Source organism: Xenopus laevis, chromosome 2L, assembly GCF_017654675.1.
Source record: "Xenopus laevis strain J_2021 chromosome 2L, Xenopus_laevis_v10.1, whole genome shotgun sequence".
In the NCBI taxonomy this organism is placed as follows: domain Eukaryota; kingdom Metazoa; phylum Chordata; class Amphibia; order Anura; family Pipidae; genus Xenopus; species Xenopus laevis.
Window position 1 is genome coordinate 179,087,465 of NC_054373.1, and position 23,443 is coordinate 179,110,907.

General features: G+C 42.8%; 1 protein-coding gene across 6 annotated transcripts in view; it reads right to left on the minus strand.

Moving 5' to 3' along the window:
• Window positions 1-22,528, minus strand: part of LOC108707585 (metabotropic glutamate receptor 5) — a 180,732-nt gene extending 158,204 nt beyond the window's left edge. For 5 of the 6 annotated variants that reach the window (XM_041582718.1, XM_041582722.1, XM_041582721.1 and 2 more), the window contains exons 1-2: window positions 18,241-18,631; window positions 5,597-6,459 (exon numbers count right to left, since the gene is read on the minus strand). In XM_041582718.1, coding sequence (XP_041438652.1) covers window positions 5,597-6,275 — 679 coding nt within the window. In that variant the 5' untranslated portion in view covers window positions 6,276-6,459; window positions 18,241-18,631. Of the gene's footprint in view, window positions 1-5,596; window positions 6,460-18,240; window positions 18,632-22,332 lie in introns of those variants that run through there. The other variant, XM_041582717.1, reaches the window with a different exon arrangement.
• Between the last annotated feature and the right edge of the window lie 915 nt (window positions 22,529-23,443).

Genomic DNA, 23,443 nt, shown 5'->3' on the forward strand with positions numbered 1-23,443 from the left:
CTGTGAGCTTAAATCAACTATGAAACCATAACAGGGAGAATTGGTTAATATGCTATATAAATAAATGATGATGATATTATAAACAAGGGTCACCTACCCTATAAAGGGAAATCATTGGAATATGCATACCCAGATAAGTACCTACAGTAACCTTTAATAAAGGCATAACAGTTAGTGATGAGCAATGTTTTTTGCCAGCCATGGATTCATGGCAAAATTCTGCATTTCCCCTTCAGTGAATTTTTTCAGAGAAATTTGCAGCAGAAAAATTTGCCGCAACAAAAAAGTCAAACAAGTCTCCATAAGAAAAAACGACTATTGACTTTAAAGCATTTGGACAAAAAAGTTGTTATAACAAAAATGCCCATTGACTTTAATATATCTGTACAAAAAAGTCGCTGAGACCAAAAGGTTGCCACAAGAAAAAAACGCCCATTGACTTTAATGCATTTAGAGGAAGAAAAATTGTGGCACTCGTAAAAAACTGCTTTTTACCCCAAAAACTTCGAGTTATTGCACGAAACCCAGCACACATCAAAAAATCATTGGGACTTTTCATATTGACTTATAGGCAACCTCGACAGGTTTTCAGATGCCAGATTTTCTGATTCTGACTTTTCCGGAAAAAAAATCATGATTTTTTAAAAGTCCGATTTTATAGAAAAAAAAACCACATATTTTTCGGGATTTTTAATTCGGAGTTTAGTGAATAACTCCCTAGTTCTATGGACAAATTATATAAAATACATATTTGCTTCTTTTCATATAAGCTATATCTTTTTATTTAAAACAAAAAAAAAACACCAGTCCCCATCTCTAAAGCATTCTCGGGAATAGCACTGAAAATTCAGATGAGAAACATGTTTACATATCACAACACTGACCTTTCTATTTGGTATGACCCGAGGCTATAGGAATGACAGGCAATTAACACATTTGCAAATAATGTGAAACCAGGGAAGATGAGCGGGTGTATGAGACTCAGCAAGGACGGTCAGCAGGAACAAGTGGATATATGTGCTGCAGGCTCGGCTAGACGCTCACATTGTCAAAGGGAGCGGAAATCAAGCAGGAACAAAGCTGGACTATACCATAGTGATGCAGGGCTAAACAAGGCTAATTTAAAGTAATTTGTGCCCATTCTAATCAAGGGATGAGCAAGACTTTTTGCCTTACGCATTTTGTGCCAAAAATCGCCACTTAATCAAGGCTTATGATTAAGTACCAATTTAAAGTTTGAAATGCGTAAGGCTCCTTTTTTTATCATTAATGAAAAGGTTTGCCTGCCAATTAACACATAATAACTGAAGGCGACATTCACCTTAAATTTAACTTTTAACAACCATTTATTATGTTGAATAACACAAGTGTGAGCATTGCAGGTGTATATAAACATATATATCACAGAAAACAATAGGTAAATAGGTAAAACTATGGATTAACTAAAAATGGAATCCCTTATCTGGAAACCCCTTGTCTGGAAAGCTTTGAAGTACAGGAAGGCCATCTCCCATAAATTCAATTTTATTCACGTAATTAAAATTGATTTCCTTTTACTCTGTAATAATAAAACAGTCGCTTGTACTTGATCCCAACTAAGATATAATTAATCCTTATTGGAAGCAAAACCAGCTTATGGGCTTTTTTTTAATGTTTAAATTAATTTTAAGTAGACAATTCATGGCGCTCCACATTACAGAATGATCCCTTATTTGGAAAACCCCAGGTCCCAAGCATTCTGGATAACAGGTCATATACCTGTATATGTCTTTTTACTCCAAGCTATAAAACTTCAAATCTTTACTAAAAATGTTTTTAAAAAAATTTATTAAATCTTGCTGTTCACAGTCTTTTTATCTTCTTTAAGTACAAAAAATAAAACTTCATAAATATTAATGGGGTATTCCGCACAGTTTGATGCACAATATGCATTGCATGTACCTCATGAATACAAATTTTAATTTTGGCTCCTGCAGCCATAATACAATGCCTGTACTTTACTATACTTTACTGTACTACCCAGATTCTATTATCCCACTGTTACTATAGGCACCATCTCTCCCTACTATACCTGCTATCCCACAGTCACACTCCCTTCCCAGAGACTATTATCCACTGTTACTATAGGCACCATCTCTCCCTACTATACCTGCTATCCCACAGTCACACTCCCTTCCCAGAGACTATTATCCACTGTTACTATAGCACCATCTCTCCCTACTATACCTGCTATCCCACAGTCACACTCCCTTCCCAGAGACTATTATCCACTGTTACTATAGGCACCATCTCTCCCTACTATACCTGCTATCCCACAGTCACACTCCCTTCCCAGAGACTATTATCTCACTGTTACTATAGGCACCATCTCTCCCTACTATCCTGTTATCCCACAGTCACACTCCCTTCCCAGAGACTATTATCCACTGTTACTATAGCACCATCTCTCCCTACTATACCTGCTATCCCACAGTCACACTCCCTTCCCAGAGACTATTATCCCACTGTTACTATAGGCACCATCTCTCCCTACTATACCTGCTATCCCACAGTCACACCCCTTCCCAGAGACTATTATCCCACTGTTACTATAGGCACCATCTCTCCCTACTATACCTGCTATCCACAGTCACACTCCCTTCCCAGAGACTATTATCCACTGTTACTATAGCACCATCTCTCCCTACTATATCCTGCTATCCCACAGTCACACTCCCTTCCCAGAGACTATTATCTCACTGTTACTATAGGCACCATCTCTCCCTACTATACCTGCTATCCCACAGTCACACTCCCTTCCCAGAGACTATTATCCCACTGTTACTATAGGCACCATCTCTCCCTACTATACCTGCTATCCCACAGTCACACTCCCTTCCCAGAGACTATTATCCACTGTTACTATAGGCACCATCTCTCCCTACTATTCCTGTTATCCCACAGTCACACTCCCTTCCCAGAGACTATTATCCACTGTTACTATAGACACCATCTCTCCCTACTATACCTGCTATCCCACAGTCACACTCCCTTCCCAGAGACTATTATCCCACTGTTACTATAGACACCATCTCTCCCTACTATACCTGCTATCCCACAGTCACTCTCCTTCCCAGAGACTATTATCCACTGTTACTATAGCACCATCTCTCCCTACTATACCTGCTATCCCACAGTCACACTCCCTTCCCAGAGACTATTATCCACTGTTACTATAGACACCATCTCTCCCTACTATACCTGCTATCCCACAGTCACACTCCCTTCCCAGAGACTATTATCCACTGTTACTATAGCACCATCTCTCCCTACTATACCTGCTATCCCACAGTCACACTCCCTTCCCAGAGACTATTATCCACTGTTACTATAGGCACCATCTCTCCCTACTATACCTGCTATCCCACAGTCACACTCCCTTCCCAGAGACTATTATCCCACTGTTACTATAGACACCATCTCTCCCTACTATACCTGCTATCCCACAGTCACACTCCCTTCCCAGAGACTATTATCCACTGTTACTATAGACACCATCTCTGCCTACTATATCCTGCTATCCCACAGTCACACTCCCTTCCCAGAGACTATTATCCCACTGTTACTATAGACACCATCTCTCCCTACTAACCTGCTATCCCACAGTCACACTCCCTTCCCAGAGACTATTATCCACTGTTACTTAGGACACCATCTCTCCCTACTATACCTGCTATCCCACAGTCACACTCCCTTCCCAGAGACTATTATCCCCACTGTTACTATAGCACCATCTCTCCCTACTATACCTGCTATCCCACAGTCACACTCCTTCCCAGAGACTATTATCCCACTGTTACTATAGGCACCATCTCTCCCTACTATACCTGCTATCCCACAGTCACACTCCCTTCCCAGAGACTATTATCCACTGTTACTATAGACACCATCTCTCCCTACTATACCTGCTATCCCACAGTCACACTCCCTTCCCAGAGACTATTATCCCACTGTTACTATAGCACCATCTCTCCCTACTATACCTGCTATCCCACAGTCACACTCCCTTCCCAGAGACTATTATCCACTGTTACTATAGACACCATCTCTGCCTACTATACCTGCTATCCCACAGTCACACTCCCTTCCCAGAGACTATTATCCCACTGTTACTATAGACACCATCTCTCCCTACTATACCTGCTATCCCACAGTCACACTCCCTTCCCAGAGACTATTATCCACTGTTACTATAGACACCATCTCTCCCTACTATACCTGCTATCCCACAGTCACACTCCCTTCCCAGAGACTATTATCCCACTGTTACTATAGGCACCATCTCTCCCTACTATACCTGCTATCCCACAGTCACACTCCCTTCCCAGAGACTATTATCCACTGTTACTATAGACACCATCTCTCCCTACTATACCTGCTATCCCACAGTCACACTCCCTTCCCAGAGACTATTATCCCACTGTTACTATAGGCACCATCTCTCCCTACTATACCTGCTATCCCACAGTCACACTCCCTTCCCAGAGACTATTATCCACTGTTACTATAGACACCATCTCTCCCTACTACACCTGCTATCCCACAGCCACAAAGACTTCCAAAGACTATTATCCCCACTGCTGTTCTAGTAGCTGCTTTGTTGCCTGCACAGTGAAGAGTTAAATTGAATAGAGCAAAATTGCATTTTCACACAAGCACATTACAAGCTCTGCATACGTATAAGTAAACTGCTTTTTCTTTAATTCAAAATACTTTAAGATTTATTGTTCAGTAGAACTAATTCACAACACAGAACTTCATATGAATCAGGCTTTAGAAACCTCTGCGGTGAAGGATTCATCATTGTCCTTGGGAACGATACAATATGTGATGATAAAACCTCGATATGAGCTTTTTCATACTTTTTTGATTTATTTTCTGTTCCATCACTGGTGAAGTGTTTTCTTTTATGAGCCGAGACAACTGACTTTAGCGGCAATGGCCTTGAATGTTATTTAACAAGTGTAAGATTCTTTCCCATGGGGATATTTGCTTTATGATTTAACCATTGCCACACTAAAGATATTCAACTTAAAGCCAACCTGACCATTTATGGTGCTTCCTATTATCAATGTCTTTTGAGCATGGATGGTAGGAAAAAGCAAATGGTCTCAGTATTAATCTAAATCTCATCTGAAATTCATTTCTTCTTATATTTTGATTTTTTGCAATGACTTGGACATGGCCATTGGTTCTCTCTACTTGTCTGCTCAGTCCTTCTCCAATTGTACCTAAGGAATGCGCCTATTATCATCTATATTTCAAAGGTACCCAGGTCCCACTGTCAACCTAAATTTCACCTGTGCTCTTCATTGAATCCCCTTGAGGAGAAGCCTCAGAGACTGGAAGATAGATAGATAGATCACAGATGGAATACAATACAATAGTTACAAGAGTTACAATAGGTCCTACCAGCCCACTACCTGGTCTTGGCTTTACATATACAGAATTGTGACCTTACACTTGACTATCACACACCATGTATTACATCAAAAGAGCAACATTTCCAATAAATGCATTCAATTCCCATGTTTAGTTGATCAGATGTATTCCTTACCTTCTGTATGAACTGCTGAAACATATGTCCAGTTGTACCTTTTCACAATGTCCACCATAGCCCTGGCTTGCTGAGCATCAGAGGGTACGACCCTCATGAAATACTTATACAGGGTTTTGTCACTCAGGTCCATACTTGTGGCTGAATATGCAATCTGAGGTATATTGAAAAGCTGCAATAAATTCTGGACTTGGATAGCGACGGAACTAGACCCAGGACCAATAACCCCGACAATAGGCTTCTTTGACCGGGATGGAGCTGAAGATCCATCAACGCAACGAACCAAACCTTCTTCTTCTTCAGAGGAAACCAAGGAGTCTCTGATGAACTCGATACTTTGCTCCAGAGCCACAGCAGAATGCCAACAGGAGTCTCTTATTTCACATCCGAGGGAGATGTTTGGCAACAGTGCTGGGTCAGCGTTGATTCTATCAAGTGCATGTAACATGGCTTCCACTCGTTGTATGCCATACTGTTCCCTTATTTCTCCACATTTCCGTTCATGAACCTTGTCGACCGTGGGTTGGTGATGTACCGAAAACAACGCACCAATAATGATGTCACCGGCCATGTATGACACCACCCTCCTTTCATTGGTCTGTGCCGACACCAGAAACCCAACATTCCCATTGCCGTTATCCTTAAGCAGCAGAAGTAAGAGGATAAAGTGGAGGACCATTGTAAGAAATCAGTTAGGCTGGTAAAAATAACATAATGGAGGCAAAATATCACATTAAAATCTTCTTTTATTCCAAAGTAGAAGGTTGTCCACCCATGAACAGCTATCACATGTTGATCCAGTGCCCACTATGTGCAAGAGAACATTGGTGAAACTCTTTCCAGATGATCCAAGGGCTCATTCCCTAAAACATTAAAGAAAAAAAGGCGTTAGAAGAGATTTCTCAACATTCCTGTACATGGCTGGAGATGATTATCAATTAGACTTGCAGTACTTAACTATAGACTCCAACATTTTTCTTATCTTCAAAGAAGATATGGGGCTAGACATATTGTCAGTTTCCCAGGTGCCCCCAGTCATGCGACTTGTGCTCTGATTAACTTCAGTCACTCTTTACTGCTCTACTGCAAATTTGAGTGATATCACCCCCCTCCCTCTCCCCCCCCCCAGCAGCCTAACAACAAAACAATGGGAAGGTAACCAGACAACAGCTCCCTAACACAAGATAACAGCTGCCTGGTAGATATAATAACAGCGCTCAATGGTAAAATCCAGGTCCCACTGAGGCACATTCAGTTACATTCAGTAGGAGAAACAACAGCCTGCCATAAAGCAGTTCCATAATGCAGCACTGGCTCTTTCTGAAAGCACATGGCCAGGCTAAATGACCTGAGATGCACCTACACACCAATATTACAACTAAAAGAAATTCACTTATTGGTTCAGGGATGAAATTTTATATGGGAAAGTGAATTATTTGCAGTGTAAACGTAGAAATAAAAACGACATCATAAAAATCATGACAGAATCCCTTTAAGTACTTGAATTTAATTGAGAAATACCATATATCCATCAACTGGTATCTCTCTGCTCAGTAACTGATCCATTGGAAGGTGAAAAACCCATCTACAGCCTAATTTGTCCCAGAGGGGGAAAAAAATCCTTCCTGACTCCAAAAACAGCAACACCAACCAATGCCTGGATCAATTTTGTCCTAAGTTATTATCTCTAACGGTGTATTTTCTTCCTTGATGAAAAGGCATCAAACCCCCTTGCTTGAAGCTATCTAATGTATCTGCCAATACAACCACTTCATGGAGAGAAATGCACAACTTCACCGCTCTCACCTTAACAAACCATTAAGCACCGTAAGATGGATTCTCTCCTGTCTAGTGATCTGCGTATTTCCCGCGACATTCATGAAACAGAGAAAAATTTTCGAAACACATTGAGGTCAATGGGCTTCAAAATGATTTTGACGCACTTCATTTTCGACACCTGCGACAACTGTAATACGCGCGCCTATTTTGGCCAAATGCATTGAAGTCAATGGGTGTCTGAATAATGTTGATGTGCGACAATGTTTATGCGCGCGACTATTCTGACACGGACCCAAATTTTTCCCACTCGCTGGATTCTTGTGTCGGTGAATCTTCGCCGCAGTTTTGTGAATTTATTCACCAGCGGCGAAACATGGAAATTTATGCCTGACGAATTTATTCGCCCATCACTACTCCTGTCTACTGGTAAATAAAGCATCAGAGAGTTTATTATATGGACCCATTACATACAGTATTTATACATACTGTACTTATCTTATCCCCCCCTTCAGCGCCTCTTGTTCATTGGATCCAATCTCAATTTGGCCAGTTTTTCTATACCCTTTACCAGCTTAGTTGACCTTCTTTGGACTCTCTCTAATTCAATAATGTCCCATTGAGCGTTGGAGACCAAAACTGCACAGCATATTCTAGAAAGGGGAAGAAAGACCTCGTTCTCCACAGATCTAGACCCCTTTTAAAACATTATAATACTTTGCTGGCCCTTCCTACGGCTGCCAGGAATTTCTTGCTTATTATCCAGTATATCTACTAGACCTCAGAAACCTACAATCAATTCTTCTGTCAAACCAAAAGTAAATCAACCAAACCAAAATCAGCTCCTAATTGTGATAAATATGAATATGCAAAGAAGACATGATCTGAAGACTTGAATAAATAAAATCTTTTAAATTATGGAAAAAAACATGAAATATTATCAAAAAAGAATATTACTGTCACGGCCGGCACCCAACACCAGAACAAGTGCTCGAATCCTGGGTCTGAGCTAAGCTTCACCAAGTGGTGTGACCACCTTTGAGCTTCGGGAGGAGCCCTCAGCCTAATCGGGTGCCACCTGGTCTTACGAGAGGTTCAAGCAAGTGTTCTGGCAGGCAATGGGCACGGCTGGTAGCTAGAGTCTTTTGGACCGAGGTCACGGGTAACAACAAGGGTATGGCAGAAGGATCGTCAGACAGGCTGGGTCGTGGCAGGCAGAAAGCAAGGGTTCAGGCAAGCAAGGGTCAAAACCGGGTATAAAAGCAGGAAGGGTACAGCAGAAGAGTAGTCGGATACAGGCACGGTCAGGATTCAGAATTTGGGATGGTCAAGGTACAGGCTGGGTCAAACACGGATTATCAGATTCAAACAGAAAAATAGCACAAGGCTTCAGAACAGAGCACCAGAAACAATTCTATCACGGGCATTTGGGGGGGAGTGGGTGGCCTATTTATACTTGTTTGGGCGCCGTTTTCGCGCCAAAAATCGGCGGCGCATGCGTCAAAACGACGGCGCGCGTCCGGGTCAATAAAGGAAACGAGACCGGCGCGGGGCGGTTCTAGGAGGCAAGATGGTGGAACCACGAGGCGGCGTCCCCGCGGCCGGCGTGGGGGCGTCCCCCGCGGCCGCGTACAGCCCCCATCCCAGGTAACACAGATTTCCTTACATTACCCCCTCTCTAGGGGGGACCCGGCCCCCAGGCTTCCCAGGAAACTTTAAATGGAAGCCTCCTAAGACATCAGCCTTGATGTCATCCACTGAGACCCAGGAGTTCCCTCAGGACCGAATTCCCTTCTACCTAGTGAGTACTGGAGTTTGTTACGTACCATTCGGGAATCAAGGAACTCCTGGATTCAAATTCAGGCTGACCGTCAACTTGTACTGGAGGGGGGTACAGAAGTAAGGCGGAATTAGCGGCAGGTTTAAGCAAAGAAACATGAAAAGAATCAGAGATCTTGAAATTAACAGGCAATTTAAGGCAACAGACCGAAGGTTGATAACAGTAGTGATGGGTAAGGACCAATGAAACGGGGACCCGCCTTAAGGGAAGGAAACCTTTAACCTGATGTTTTTTTGGTAGAGGAGCCACAAAAGTCTCCCACTTTATACTGGGGTGCTTCTCTACGTCTTTTTCAGCAGCCCTTTTCTGAGCAGAAATAGCAGTTAGACAAAAATCATGTACCTGGGCCAAATCAAGGAAAATTGTTCGACAGAGGATTAGCGGAAGGGAAGAAGAACCAGAATTGAGAAGGAAAAAAGCTTTTGGGGTTTAACCCATTAACAATAAAAAACGGGGACTCTCCAGTGGAGGAGTGAGTAGCGTTATTGTAAGGCAAATTCTGCCCAGGGTAATAGTTCGCCCCGGAAGATTGATTTTTTGGAGACATAACATCTTAAAAATCTCTAAAGGACTGGTTCACTCTCTCGGTTTGCCCATTGGGGTTTTTGGGTGATAGGCCGTTTGAAAAAAAGATCGATCCCCACTAATGAGCAAAATGCGCGCCAGAACTTAGAGACAAATTGAACACCTCTGCTGAAACAAATTACTGGGAAAAACCATGCAACTTAAATATATTTGAATAAAAAGTTCGGACAAATTTTGGCGATGGGAGGTGAGGAAGACAAAAAAACCCATTTACTAATCTATCCACCACCACCAAAAATTACTGTTTTCCCCGGGAAACAAGGCAACTCCACAAATAAAATCCTAGAAAGATGGGTCCCCTGGTCTTTCAGGAATAGGGAGGGGAATCAGTAACCCTTGGGACAAATTTCTAGAAGTTTGGAGCGTTGGCGACAGGACAAGAATCCACAAAAGATTTAACATCTTGTTTACAGGTCGGCCACCAAGCATTCGAGTAAGTAATGAAAATAGTTTTACTTACACCAGGATGTCCTGCCATCTTGGAATCATGAACCCTCTTTAGGCCTGTTCTCTAAGATCTTGGAACAAAAATCTCCCAAACAAAGGGGTTAGAGGGAGCGTCTGTCTGAACAGGGGATAACAAAGAAGAGAGATCAATTCCATCGTGCCACAATACCTCACCCGAATAATTGTACTACAGCATCAGTTTCAGAAATATATTGAGTCAAAGCTTCTGGAAAGAGCATCTGCCTTGACGTTCTTTTGTACCAGGCCTAAAAAGTCAAGGTAAAGTTAAACCTAAAAAGAACAAAGCCCACCTTGCCTGTCTAGGATTTAGACGCTTTGCTGACTCGATTAAATAATTTTTATGGTCAGGTAACCGTAAACCTGGTGTTTAGCCCCTTCTAGTAGATGCCGGCATTCTTCAAAGGCCCACTTGCAGCTAATATTTCTGTTCCCTATTCATAATTTGCCTCTGCAGGAAGGAATTTTCTAGAGAAAAATGCACAGGGGGGTAACTTATTAGTTATCGGTGCCTTTGAAGAGAATTGCCCCCGCTCCCACCTCAGAGGCATCTACCTCGACTAAAAAAGGCAGTGTTGTATCAGGATGGCGGAGGATTGGGGCAGAACTAAACTCCCTTTTGAGGAACTCGAAAGCTTGGATAGCTTCCGGAGGCCACATACTGGGGTCAGCACCTTTCTTAGTAAGATTTGTGATAGAGCCACAATAAGTGAAAAATTCTTAATGAATTGCCTATAATAGTTGGCAAAACCTAGGAACCTTTGGGTTGCACGTAAGGAATAAGGTTGGGTCCACTCCAGGACAGCTTTCACTTTGTCTGGATCCATTTCGAGACCCCTGGAAGAAATATTAAAACCCAAGAACTGTACGGAAGCAACCTCAAAAGTACACTTCTCCAATTTTGCATACAGGTTATTAGCTCTAAGCCTACGTAATACCTCACAAACATGAAGACGATGATCAGACAGGTTGGCAGAGAAGATGAGGATGTCATCTAGGTAGACCACTACGTATATCCCCAGCAGGTCCCGAAAGATGTCATTGACAAACTCCTGAAACACTGCTGGGCGTTACATAGACCAAACGGCATAACAAGGTACTCGTAGTGGCCATCCCTAGTATTAAAAGCCGTTTTCCATTCATCCCCTTCCCTGATCCGAATGAGGTTATAGGCACCCCTTAAATCAAGTTTTGAGTAGATCTTAGCATCCTTGACCTGGTCAAATAATTCGGAGATTAATGGTAAGGGGTAGCGGTTTTTTACTGTGATTTTATTAAGCCCCTATAATCAATACAGGGGCGTAAACCACCGTCTTTTTTACCCACAAAAAAGAACCCTGCCCCGCAGGGGAACAAGAGGGCCTAATGAAGCCCCTGTCAAGATTTTCTTGTATATACTCTTTCATTGCCTGGGCTTCGGGCAATGAAAGGGGGTAGGTTCTACCACGTGGAGGAGTTGACCCAGGAATTAAATCAATAGGGCAGTCGTACTGCCGATGCGGAGGTAAGGTCTCAGCTGCTTTTTTGGAGAAAACATCAGAAAAAACAGAATATGCTGAGGGTAACCCCTCAAGAGAAGTAGTGGCTACTACTGAGGGAAAACAAACCCCACTACATCCTGTACCCCATTGAGTCACCCCCTTAGAAACCCAGTCTATCAGAGGGTTATGCCTCTGGAGCCATGGTAAACCAAGGATAAGAGGAGAGGAAGCTCCCTCGATGAGGTATAGAGCTATCTCCTCACAGTGCAGATTATTTACACACATGGAAAGATTTGTGGTCTTTTTGGAAACCACCCCTGACCCCAAGGGTCTTTTATCGACAGCCAGGATTCTCATGGGAGGATTGAGGGCAACCAAAGGAATTTTATTTTTAGCAGCAAATGCTGCGTCCAAGAAATTACCCTCCGCCCCAGAATCAATGAAGGCAGACAATTTAACAGTGCCCGTAGGCCAGGTTAATTTAACAGATAATAGGACCTTGGAGGCAGATTGGGGAGAGGAAACGCCTGCACCCAAATGGAGCTCCCCTTCTCCATTTAGGCTAGAGCGTTTCCCGGCCTCTTGGTACACTGATTGAGGAAGTGACCCTTCTCCCCACAATACAAACACAACCCAAGAGACCGCCTCCGTGCCTTTTCCTCAGGAGTAAGGTGAGAGATGCCTAGCTGCATAGGCTCCTCCTGAGGTTGAGACACAGAGGGGTTTGACAACTTAGCACTAAAATTATGCTTATAGGAAGAAGAAGTACCCTGTTCCTCCCGATTTTCCCTCTGTCTCCTATCTATCTGGATAACCAGAGACATTAGGTCATCCAGATTGGAAGATAGGGGGTAATTGACCAGGCTGTCTTTGACAGATTTGGCTAGACCGATGCGAAACTGGCTCCTTAGAGCTGCATCATTCCAACCAGTTTCCACCGCCCACCTACGAAACTCTGTGCAGTAAATCTCTACCTCCCGTTTGCCCTGGCGTAGTTTGCGAATCGCGGAATCGGCCGAAGAGGCGCGATCCGGGTCATCGTAAAGAATGGCCATAGAGCGGAAGAACATATCTAAAGAGTAACGGGCAGGGTCAGTAGCCGGCAATCTAAGTGCCCAGACTTGGGGGTCACCCACTAATAGGGTCATTACGAACCTGACCTTTTCCTCGTCAGAGGGAAATGAGTGGGGGAAGAAGCTGAGGTACAGCTTACAGGCCTCTTGAAACACAAAAAACTGGGTTCTGTCCCCACCAAACTTGGCAGGAAATGCAATCTTGGGTTCCTGGGGTCTGTATACAGCACCCCTATCAGGCAGGGAACCCACAGAAGAAGTAGGAACAGAACTGGCTGGCTGCTGCGAGGGTCCCAACTGGCGTGTTAGGTTATGGAATCCCTGGAGCAAATAGTTCTGCTTTCGCTCCTGCTCCTCCATACGTTGCAGTAGAGTAGTTAGCAACAGCTCGGAAGAAGATGGGAGTGGAGCAGCGGCAGCAGCTTCGGTGTGATCGTCGTCCTCCATGGCCCGTGATAATGTCACGGCCGGCACCCAACACCAGAACAAGTGCTCGAATCCTGGGTCTGAGCTAAGCTTCACCAGTGGTGTGACCACCTTTGAGCTTCGGGAGGAGCCCTCAGCCTAATCGGGTGCCACCTGGTCTTACGAGAGGTTCAAGCAAGTGTTCTGGCAGCAATGGGGCACGGCTGGTAGCTAGAGTCTTTTGGACCGAGGATCACGGTAACAGACAAGGGTATGGCAGAAGGATCGTCAGACAGGCTGGGTCGTGGCAGGCAGAAAGCAAGGGTCGTCAGGCAAGCAAGGGTCAAACCGGGGTATCAAGCAGGAAGGGTACAAGCAGGAAGAGTAGTCGGATATCAGGCACTGGTCAGGATTCAGAATTTGGGATGGTCAAGGTACAGGCTGGGTCAAACACGGATTATCAGATTCAAACAGACAAAATAGCACAAGGCTTCAGAACAGAGCACCAGAAACAAGTTCTATCACGGGCAGTTTGCTGGGAGTGGAAGTGGCCTATTTATACCTTGTTTGGGCGCCAAAGTTTTCGCGCCAAAAATCGGCGCGCATGCGTCAGAATCGACGCGCGCGTCCGCGTCAATAAAGGAAACGAGACGCGGGCGCGCGCGTTCTAAGGAGGCAAGATGGTGGAACCACGAGGCAGGCGTCCCCGCGGCCGGCGTACAGCACCCCCAATCCCAGGTAACACAGATTTCCTTACAATTACCTGATACATTAAATTCAAGGTTTTACCACTTTCTCAGCAGTCCCCATATAACATAGAAGCAATGATACCTGACAACCTATGAGTTGGATTTTGTACCAATAGCAAAGCATCCAAAACATGCAGTTCTGAGGTTCTGATCAGAACAGGTATGGGATCCATTATCCGGAAACTCTGAATTACTGACAGGCCGTCTCCCATAGACTCCATTTTCCCCAAATTATCCCATTTTTTTTAAAAATGATTTCCTTTTTCTGTGTAATAATAAAACAGTAGCTTGTACTTGATCCCAACTAAGATATAATTAATCCTTATTGGAGGCAAAACCAGCCTATTGGGTTTATTTAATGTTTATATGATTTTCTAGTAGACTTAAAGTGATACTGACACTAAAAAAATTATTTTCAAAATATTAATCTACATTAAAAGTAAGCTATCGGTCATGTTGATCGTTTTTTCATTAATAGTTCTCCTTTTGTAAGTAATGGTTACTCACTTCAGTCAGTTAGAGTTTCTAATGTTAATGGACTCCTGCTGCACAAATATGGCAGCCCCCTCATAGACGAACACAGGGAGTCAGACAGGTAATATAAAAACATTGGGCAAATACTTTATGGCAAAATTATAAATCGTATGCAAAGACATTATTATGATAAAAAAAAAGTTATTTTCTGGTGTCAGTATCTCTTTAAGGTCTGCAGATTCAAATTACAGAAAGATCCATTATCAATAAACCCCAGGTCCCATGCTTTCTGGATAACAGGTCCTATACCTGGATTATGAAATCATTTACTCACATTCTCTTCCCTTTCCAAACATCTCAGTCCCCCATGGGGGGCTTTCCCAGGAAAATCGAATGAAACGCGTAGATGGTTTCTGTGGCTTTGAAGTGTATCGAGCAATGTTTTACATTCTGCAGCCGTCCGAGGGGGTCTTCTTTATCACCTGGCGTCTCTTGTGCATAGCAACATGGCTTCTAACAAGCCCCATGGTTATGTGCTGGGGACTGCCACTCAATGGCAGCTGAGGGGTTACAGGTTTGACATCCCTATTTAGATTGTAAGCTCTGTAGATCAGGACTCTCTTTATCTACTGAATCAGTCGCTGTTGGTATTTAATCATTGTGTTTAATGCATACACAGGGTATCACGAGATAACACGAGGTTCTTATATTATATTTTATTCGGGTTAAGCTAACAAATATTGATTATTTTGTGTTTAATTCAGTGTATTTCTGTTCATCCAGATATGATATGGACTCATACATTTGCCATGAGGGGTGTATGTTACTGACAGGCAACAGGTTAAACCACATTATGCTGCTCTGGGGGAAATTAACATTTCCAGGAGATTATAAGAGGCCGAGCCCACACGCATCAGTTGTTAGCAATATTTATAGTTTCCTCCACAAAAAGAAAAAAAATCAGGATTACATAATTTTATTTTTCCCCAGGCTCCTGCAGTCACTGACGGCTGCTCTTAGGGGTAACAGGGACTGAGACTAATAGGGTCGCCATAATAAATTTTGGACACCCATAACTAAATGTTGGGCCCCCCATGTGACAATTTCAATTGGCCCTTTATAAGTGCCACATTGATCTAGGTATTACATTGCCTGCCTTGGAAAAGGAGGATCTAAGAGGAGCCCTAGCAACTGCCCCATTGGGGGATGTTGCCATTAGTGACGGGCAATCCGGTGAAATTCGCAAAACAGTGAAAAATTCTTGTTTTTGACGCTGGCGTCCGTTTTTGACGCTGACGTCTGTTTTTTGGACAGACGTCGGCGTCCATTTTTTTTAAGGCCGGTGAATTTTCGCAGCCGTTTTGCGAATTTATTCGCCGGCGGCGAATCGCGCAAATTTGCCACAAATTCATGCCTGGCGAATAAATTCGCCCATTACTAATTGGCATGTTATTGTTGCACAAAACAATACAGCATTCCTAGCTTCGCCAACCCCCGATGGCAGCCCTGGAGGCAAAATATAAAAGACCCTCCATTATTCTGCTGAACTACAACTCTCAGTATCTCAATCAGATGGTGCAGCCCTGATAAACTGTTGTACCTGCTGTTTTGTATAGTACAGGTATGGGACCTGTTATCCAGAATGCTCTGGACCTGTATCCCAATAACGTAATTTGGAACTTTATATCTTAAGTCTACTAGAAAATCATGTAAATATTAAATAAACCCAATAGGCTGGTTTTGCTTCCAATAAGGATTAATTATATCTTAGTTGGGATCAAGTACAAGCGACTGTTTTATTATTACACAGAAAAAGGAAATCTTTTTTAAAAATATGGATTAAATGGAAAAAATGGAGTCTATGGGAGACAGCTTTGCTGTAATTCAGAGCTTTCTGGATAATGGGTTTCTGGATAACAGATCCCACACCTGTGTTTATACTCTGTATTACTGCTGCAGCCTTTACTCCAGACAATATCTTGTCTTACTTTACACATTTTCCCACAGCTGCAGCTCCTCTCTTGGTACCATCTTGTCTTATATCATATATTCTACCCCAAAGTTGCAGCACCTTCTAAAATTACATTGCATTACTTTACACAGAATCTTACAGTTGTACCACTCCCACTCCTGGTACCAATTACAATGCATTCTATCTGACTCCTGGGACTACCTTGCCTTACCTTATACTAGCCCACGGTTACATCCCCTTGCCCTGTCACTCTCACCTTACTGTACCTACGGTAGGTAAATATATGGGGTGCATTTCATTTTATTTCTCCCAGTGTAGCACAATCTTGATCGTACCTGCACCCTATAGAGCTCTGCTGTCACTATTAGCGATTTGCTGAGAAATTCACAAAACTCTGAAAAAATTTGCGAAACGGCGAAAATTTTTCGAAACGCATTGAAGTCAATGGGCATCAAAATCATTCTGATTTCGACACAAGCGACAATTTTTATACACGTGACCTTTTTGTCCAAATGCATTAAAGTCAATGGGCGTCCGTATAAATTCGCCCATCACTAGTCACTATTCTATAGTTACAGTGCAATGTTCGTGCAGGCTATAGACTCATCACAATTACACATTCTCCCTAAATCCTAAACCTCAATGAAAATGCCAAGAAATTCAGGTTCTATTTTGTACCTAATGTGAAATAATTCTCCCGGCATCTCAATGTCCTACAGCAACAAATGCCCCCTATGCCTTATCCTTAGACATAACCAACAAAGCACTGCTACAGCAGCCAATGCAACTACTTAAATGCTAAATGTGGATTATTTGTTAGAATTAAAAATTAGAGAGAGAGGGTATTTATTCCCAGTGCAGCACACAAGTGACCTTGATTCTCTGCCCTTTCAAATCCATGGAAAATAATTTGGAGTCATTTAGAAATGATCTGTGCAGCACTTAGACTTGCCAGGGTATAGGAATTAATCTTCAAAAAAGATCTGCCCCCCTCTCCCTGCCTCCCTTCCCTGCATTACTAAAGATTTGTATTCAGCACAGGCAGTGACATAGGAGGCTGGTTATGTGGTTAAGGCATTAGTGAGAGCAGAGTCAGGACTGGGAATTATGGAAAGACATGGATATTCATGGATTTATCTATCTGCCGGTTATTCAGTATTTATTTATTTAATTGGAGGGGGTGGCAGCACTGACTGACATTTGTATTAATTGCTGCAATGAGACGTGTAACGAGCCGCACACTCCGCGCAGAACTGTAACAAAGAGATTGAAGTCGGCAGCGATTTCAACTTGTGCGACGGAGCTGTCCATGGTGCTGAATATCCAGCAGGCTACAGTCACGTCCGCCCAGCCTTAGGAATGCTCATAAATGCCCCATAAATGCCCTTAACTCTGTGTATTGGTAGAGTGGATGGGCACAGGAGAAGGGGATGAAATGGATAAAGGTTTGAGATGATCGCAGGAATTGCACATGAAGGTAACTATCATATGTGACTCTAAGGGAACCAGAGAAGAAAGAGTTAAAAGCTGACTATTTGGGACCAATCATAAGGCACAGATGGACATAGATATTGGCTGGGTATATAAAGCGTTAACCCTGTTGGGTCTGTTGACGTTAAATAAGCGCACAAGGCGGCTGTTGGCGGATACACAACGCTGTATGTATGTGATTGTAAGGATAATGTATCGACCTTGCCCTGGGCACAGCTCTCCCTGAGTGCAAGGAATATATATATATACACACATACATACATACTGGAAGCCCATACAGTCCTACACAATGCATGCATGACATCAGCCGCAGCACAGACATGCATACAGTACCTGTCAGCGATGGCAAGCTCTTGTGCAAGCCTGGGACTCCTCCAGTGTAGACATAGCCGCCTCTTACATTCAAGGAAAAACCCACAGCCCCTCCTGGGCACCCCCTAATCCAACAGTAGCTCCCTCAGAATGTCTCCGGATGGATGAATAGGAGGGGGAGAAGGAGAGACAGAGAGAGAACAATATCCTCTAGAGCAAATCCAATTGCTCCCTCAGCGCAGCACCCAAGGGTCCCTCCATCTTCCCGTTCCTCCTTCAAAGAGAGAGTGAGAGAGAGATTGTGCTCCTCGTGTGCCTATTGGAAAGAAGAGTTCTCTGGTGAAAATCCCAACTCTTCCAGGTCCCTTCCCTTAAGCTACTGGTTAATACACTCCTACACTGCACTGCTCCACATCCCTCACTTAACCCTTTCCCTACCAGGCAAGAGTGGGACAAGCTGTTTTTTCTATATTATTTTTGCTCTCTGGCTGGCAGGTGAAGGGTTATATTCATAGATACCAAAATTAAAAAATATTGTTATTATTATTATTATTATTATTATTATTATTATTATTATTATGCATAGGTTGGAATCTATTTTCTTTCCATCAGTAAAGACAAACCACATTCCTTTGCTGCCCTGATGGGGTGTCCTAGACCTAATAGGTCCCCCAATGATGCCTTCCACTTCCTAGGCAGGATCCCTGAGAATCTGATCATTGGGCAATGCTCTTTAATGTTCTTTAGCAGCCCAGGTTGTCAATGGCAGTCACCCAGGATGAGCAGAACTGGATCAGTAATAGGTTGGATGTTTCTAACATTAGCCAGTGCTATAGACCAAAGGTTTCCCTCCTTAGGTTGAGATTTGGGGTGAACTGTATAACAATGGTTGTAACTATCCTGTATGTATCTTATTATTACTTTATTATTATTATTACTACATTTATATTACTTTTTCTAACACCTTGATTTAATACCAGTTCCAAATATTAATAGCTGGAGGGCACTCTCATGTATCAATAGTGTACAGTCATTTAATGTAGTTTAATTATTTACAGGTGCAAACAGCCCAAAATATGCCCCCATACAAGGTAAAAATACAAGGTTCAATGTAAATGAAGAAGGCTTGCACACTGAATAAACAAGGTGGTATAGCATAAAAAAAAACACATTTATACAATTATAAACATTCACAAGAAAGAATCAATTAACAGCCGAAACATCGGGGTGATTCTCATTCTGTGGCAAAAGTATTCTCTTCTTTTTTGCTAAATATCTGCATTTGACTTAATTTGGGTGGTATGTATTTATGCATTGTAAAAGTTTTGGACATTTTTGCTTTATTGTGTTTATATGACGAAATTAAGTCTTTCTTGTGAATGTTTAACATTACATACATATATTTTTTTTTTGTTATAGCACCTTGTCTGTTTGTTCAGTGTGCAATAGTGATGGGCGAATAAATTCGGCAGGCGCGAATTTGCGGTGAATTTCCGTGTTCCGACGCCAGTTAATACATTTGCGAAAAAAAACTTTGGACGCATGTTGAAATAGTCGCTTGCGTCAAAACTGTTGTGCGCCAACATTATTTGGACACCCATTGACTTTAATGCAGGTGTCAAAATTCAAGTTCACCCATCACTGGTGTGCACGCCTTCTCCATTTACATTAAATATAAGTCCCAAGAGAGAAATCTGAGAGCCTCTGCTATTTTTCAAATTGGTGCCTTTTATATATTCTGCAGCTTTGCACATTTTTCAGCGAATCGAAATGGGATTGACTCATTGGCTGGTAGGACACAGGGTAAAAACCTGGGGGGCCCTGGCCCTCATGGACCTCACCCACCCAGACATCTGTCAATTGCATGTGATGCCCCCTAATCTCCCAACCCCCGGCCTCGATCACAGCAGCAACTATAGGACTGGTACCTGCGGGGGCCCAGAGGGGGGTTGCAGCTGGGGCTGGGGGGCTGTGGGCCCGGATAGGGGGTGGGGCCCCTGTGGCGGAACCCCCAGGGAGCCTCCAACCCTCAATTACAACACTGCCAGCTGGTATCTGTATTACAGGTGATCCGTAATAAATAGATTTCCGATACGCCATCTGTTTTTCCAGCCTGTATATATGAAGACGTGAGGGTCGTGGCTTAGACAGCATTCTGCTGTTACTATTGTCCATTTGCTCTAAACAAAAGTTGTGAAAAACAACTTTTTAGTGCCACCAAGTGGCTCAAGTCCTCTAAGGATTATTGGAGGTCATTATATACACCCAATCTGCATTATACAAATAAACATCATTCTATTAAAATCAATATATTTAGCCTCTAAAGCTCTTGTCGAGCTCCAGCTCTTAGCATCTCATAGAGGACGGTGGGAAATGTAGTTCCTTTCACCGCTTCACTAATGCATTTCAATGAAACAATGGACACCTATGGCAGAAACCATAAGGGTCGCATATAGAGATACAGATAGGGCAGAGCATCTCCAACTATAGAGATGCAGATGTTGCAGTCAGTGGTAGCTCTTGCTTCCTTGCAACTGTTGCTATGCTATAACTCCCATTCTCCCCTAACAGCCTACTTACAGATGTACTTTAAAGGGACACTGTCATGGGAAAAATGTTTTTTTTTTCAAATTGTATCAGTTAATAGCGCTGCTCCAGCAGAATTCTGCACTGAAATACGTTTCTCAAAAGAGCAAACAGATTTTTTTTAGATTTAATTTTGAAATCTGACATGGTGCTAGATATATTGTCAGTTTCCCAGCTGCCCCCAGTCATGTGACTTGTGCTCTGATAAACTTCAGTCACTTTTTACTGCTGTACTGCAAGTTGGAGTGATATCAACCCCTCCCCCCCAGCAGCCTAACAACAGAACAACGGGAAGGTAACCAGATAGCAGCTCCCTAACACAAGATAACAGCTGCCTGGAAGATCTAAGAACAGCACTCAATAGTAAAATCCAGGTCCCGCTGATACACATTCAGTTACATTGAGTAGGAGAAACAACAGCCTGCCAGAAAGCAGTTCCATCCTAAAGTGTTGGCTCTTTCTGAAAGCACATGACCAGGCAAAATGACCTGAGATGCACCTACACACCAATATTACAACTAAAAATACACTTGCTGGTTCAGGAATTAAATTTGAAATAGTAGAGTGAATTATGTGCAGTGAAAACAGTGTCATTTATTAATAAAAGCTACATCATAAAAATCATGACAGAATCCCTTTAAATAAAGCCCTGGGTGGGTGGGTGGATAATGCAAAATAAAACAATACTATAGAAGCAACATATAAAGCATATAAAGTTTCCCTTCAAATCCCTTTGACCTGGTCCTTCGCCAGAGTGCGCAAAGAATCCAGACACGGGCTCCCCGCTATCAAAGCCCCCCTAGTTCCAATAGAGAATAAGATGTCACCGCAACAGCAACATTAAAATATGGACTGACGTCTAGATATTCCCCCGTGTGTAAATTAATTTCAAATCAAATTTAAAGGCAAAGGAAAGCAGCGCAAACACAAAGAGAATACGACAAGCAAGCCCTTAAGCCTTTATATCCTTATAGCTGGGCCTCTGAGGGCTTTACACTACCCCGGCGTGAGGCAGCCCGGAATGGATTAGTAGATTTGCTAAACTCAAGGTTGCTCATTTTATTTATCAGCCACCCTACTAATCACTTGCTTCTATACATGCACAGAATCTACTGTATAAGATATGGGGGTATAATCAGTTATACCTTGGGACAGAGACATCCCTGCTGACTTGGGGGGTCTGTGGGAAAATAAATAATGATCAAATCCTTTCAGCCATCATCCAGCTAATATTTAAGGTTATGGTGGATATTTATAAAGTGATATTGGCACCCTACTATCTGCTAGAGCAGCACCCAGGTAACATTTACTAATGTAGTTACTGTAGAGGGCGCCACTGAGCGATCTAGAGCAGCACTCTATGCAAGGTCACAAGGAGGTGAAGGGGCAGATGACATCCCATCTTTTTCTCATTAAATGCCAAAAACTTGGAAATGCAGTTAAGTACAGGGCAAGTGGATGAGCTGCTGTCAGGAGAGGGATCAGGAGAGGGATCAGGAGAGGGATCAGAACATGCAAGTACAGTACCTGTCTGGGTCAATGACATGAACCTGCCCCGGGGTCAGCTCCAGCTCAGGGGAGGAACAATGGACAGTCTTCAGAGACCAGCACTAGATCCATCATTTGAGGAGCAGCAGAAATAGGGGATGAGAGAGTCCGTCTGAGCCTGGCACATTCAGCTTTTAGGAGCTTCAGCAGCGAGATATGTGAGTGTGCAGGGCTGCAGATGAATGCCGCGTGGAGGAGAAGGCGAGCAAGAGTATGTGATGAGGGTGAGGGGGAAGGGGTACACTATTCCCACGACTGGTAGGAATAAAGCAATTAATTGCCCCTAACAATGCCCTGTGCTATACCCTCTGCTATGTCTAATGTCCTGCGCTGGGCTCTGCTAATCCTGCTCCCGGGGAAATGGTTTTCTGGAGTGTAATTCCACATCAAATCTCTCTTTAGGTCTCACAAGGGGATCAAACACAGCCCAAATGAGTCTGACGCTGCAAAGGAGAGGATTTCATGCACCTTGTACTGAGAGATTCTCTATTGTGTGTGTGATTGCAGGGATTGTGCCCAACTACCCCTAAGCCTGCACCATACTGTGCACTCTCTATTGATTAGATTAGATTTATCATGGTCCTAGAGATAGACAGACACATGATTAGATTAAGTAAAGATGTATAGGCAAAAGGATAAATCCATGTGTACAGTATAAAAAAGCAAGGCTAGCTAGAGCTGTATGTATGTATGTATGTATGTATGTATGTATGATATATGATATATGGCTAGATGATAGATAGATGATAGATAAATGATGATAGATAGATAGATAGATAGATAGATAGATAGATAGATAGATAGATAGATAGATAGATAGATAGATAGATAGATAGATAGATAGATAGATGATAGATAGATAGATAGATAGATAGATAGATAGATAGATAGATAGATAGATAGAGATAGATAGATAGATAGATAGATAGACAGACAGACAGACAGACAGACAGACAGACAGACAGACAGACAGACAGACAGATACAGTAGATGATTAGTAGATGATAGAAAAGAAAGAAAGAAAGAAAGATGAATAATATATTACAGATAGAAAGCAAAGAAAAAAAAAGACATATAGATAGATGGATAG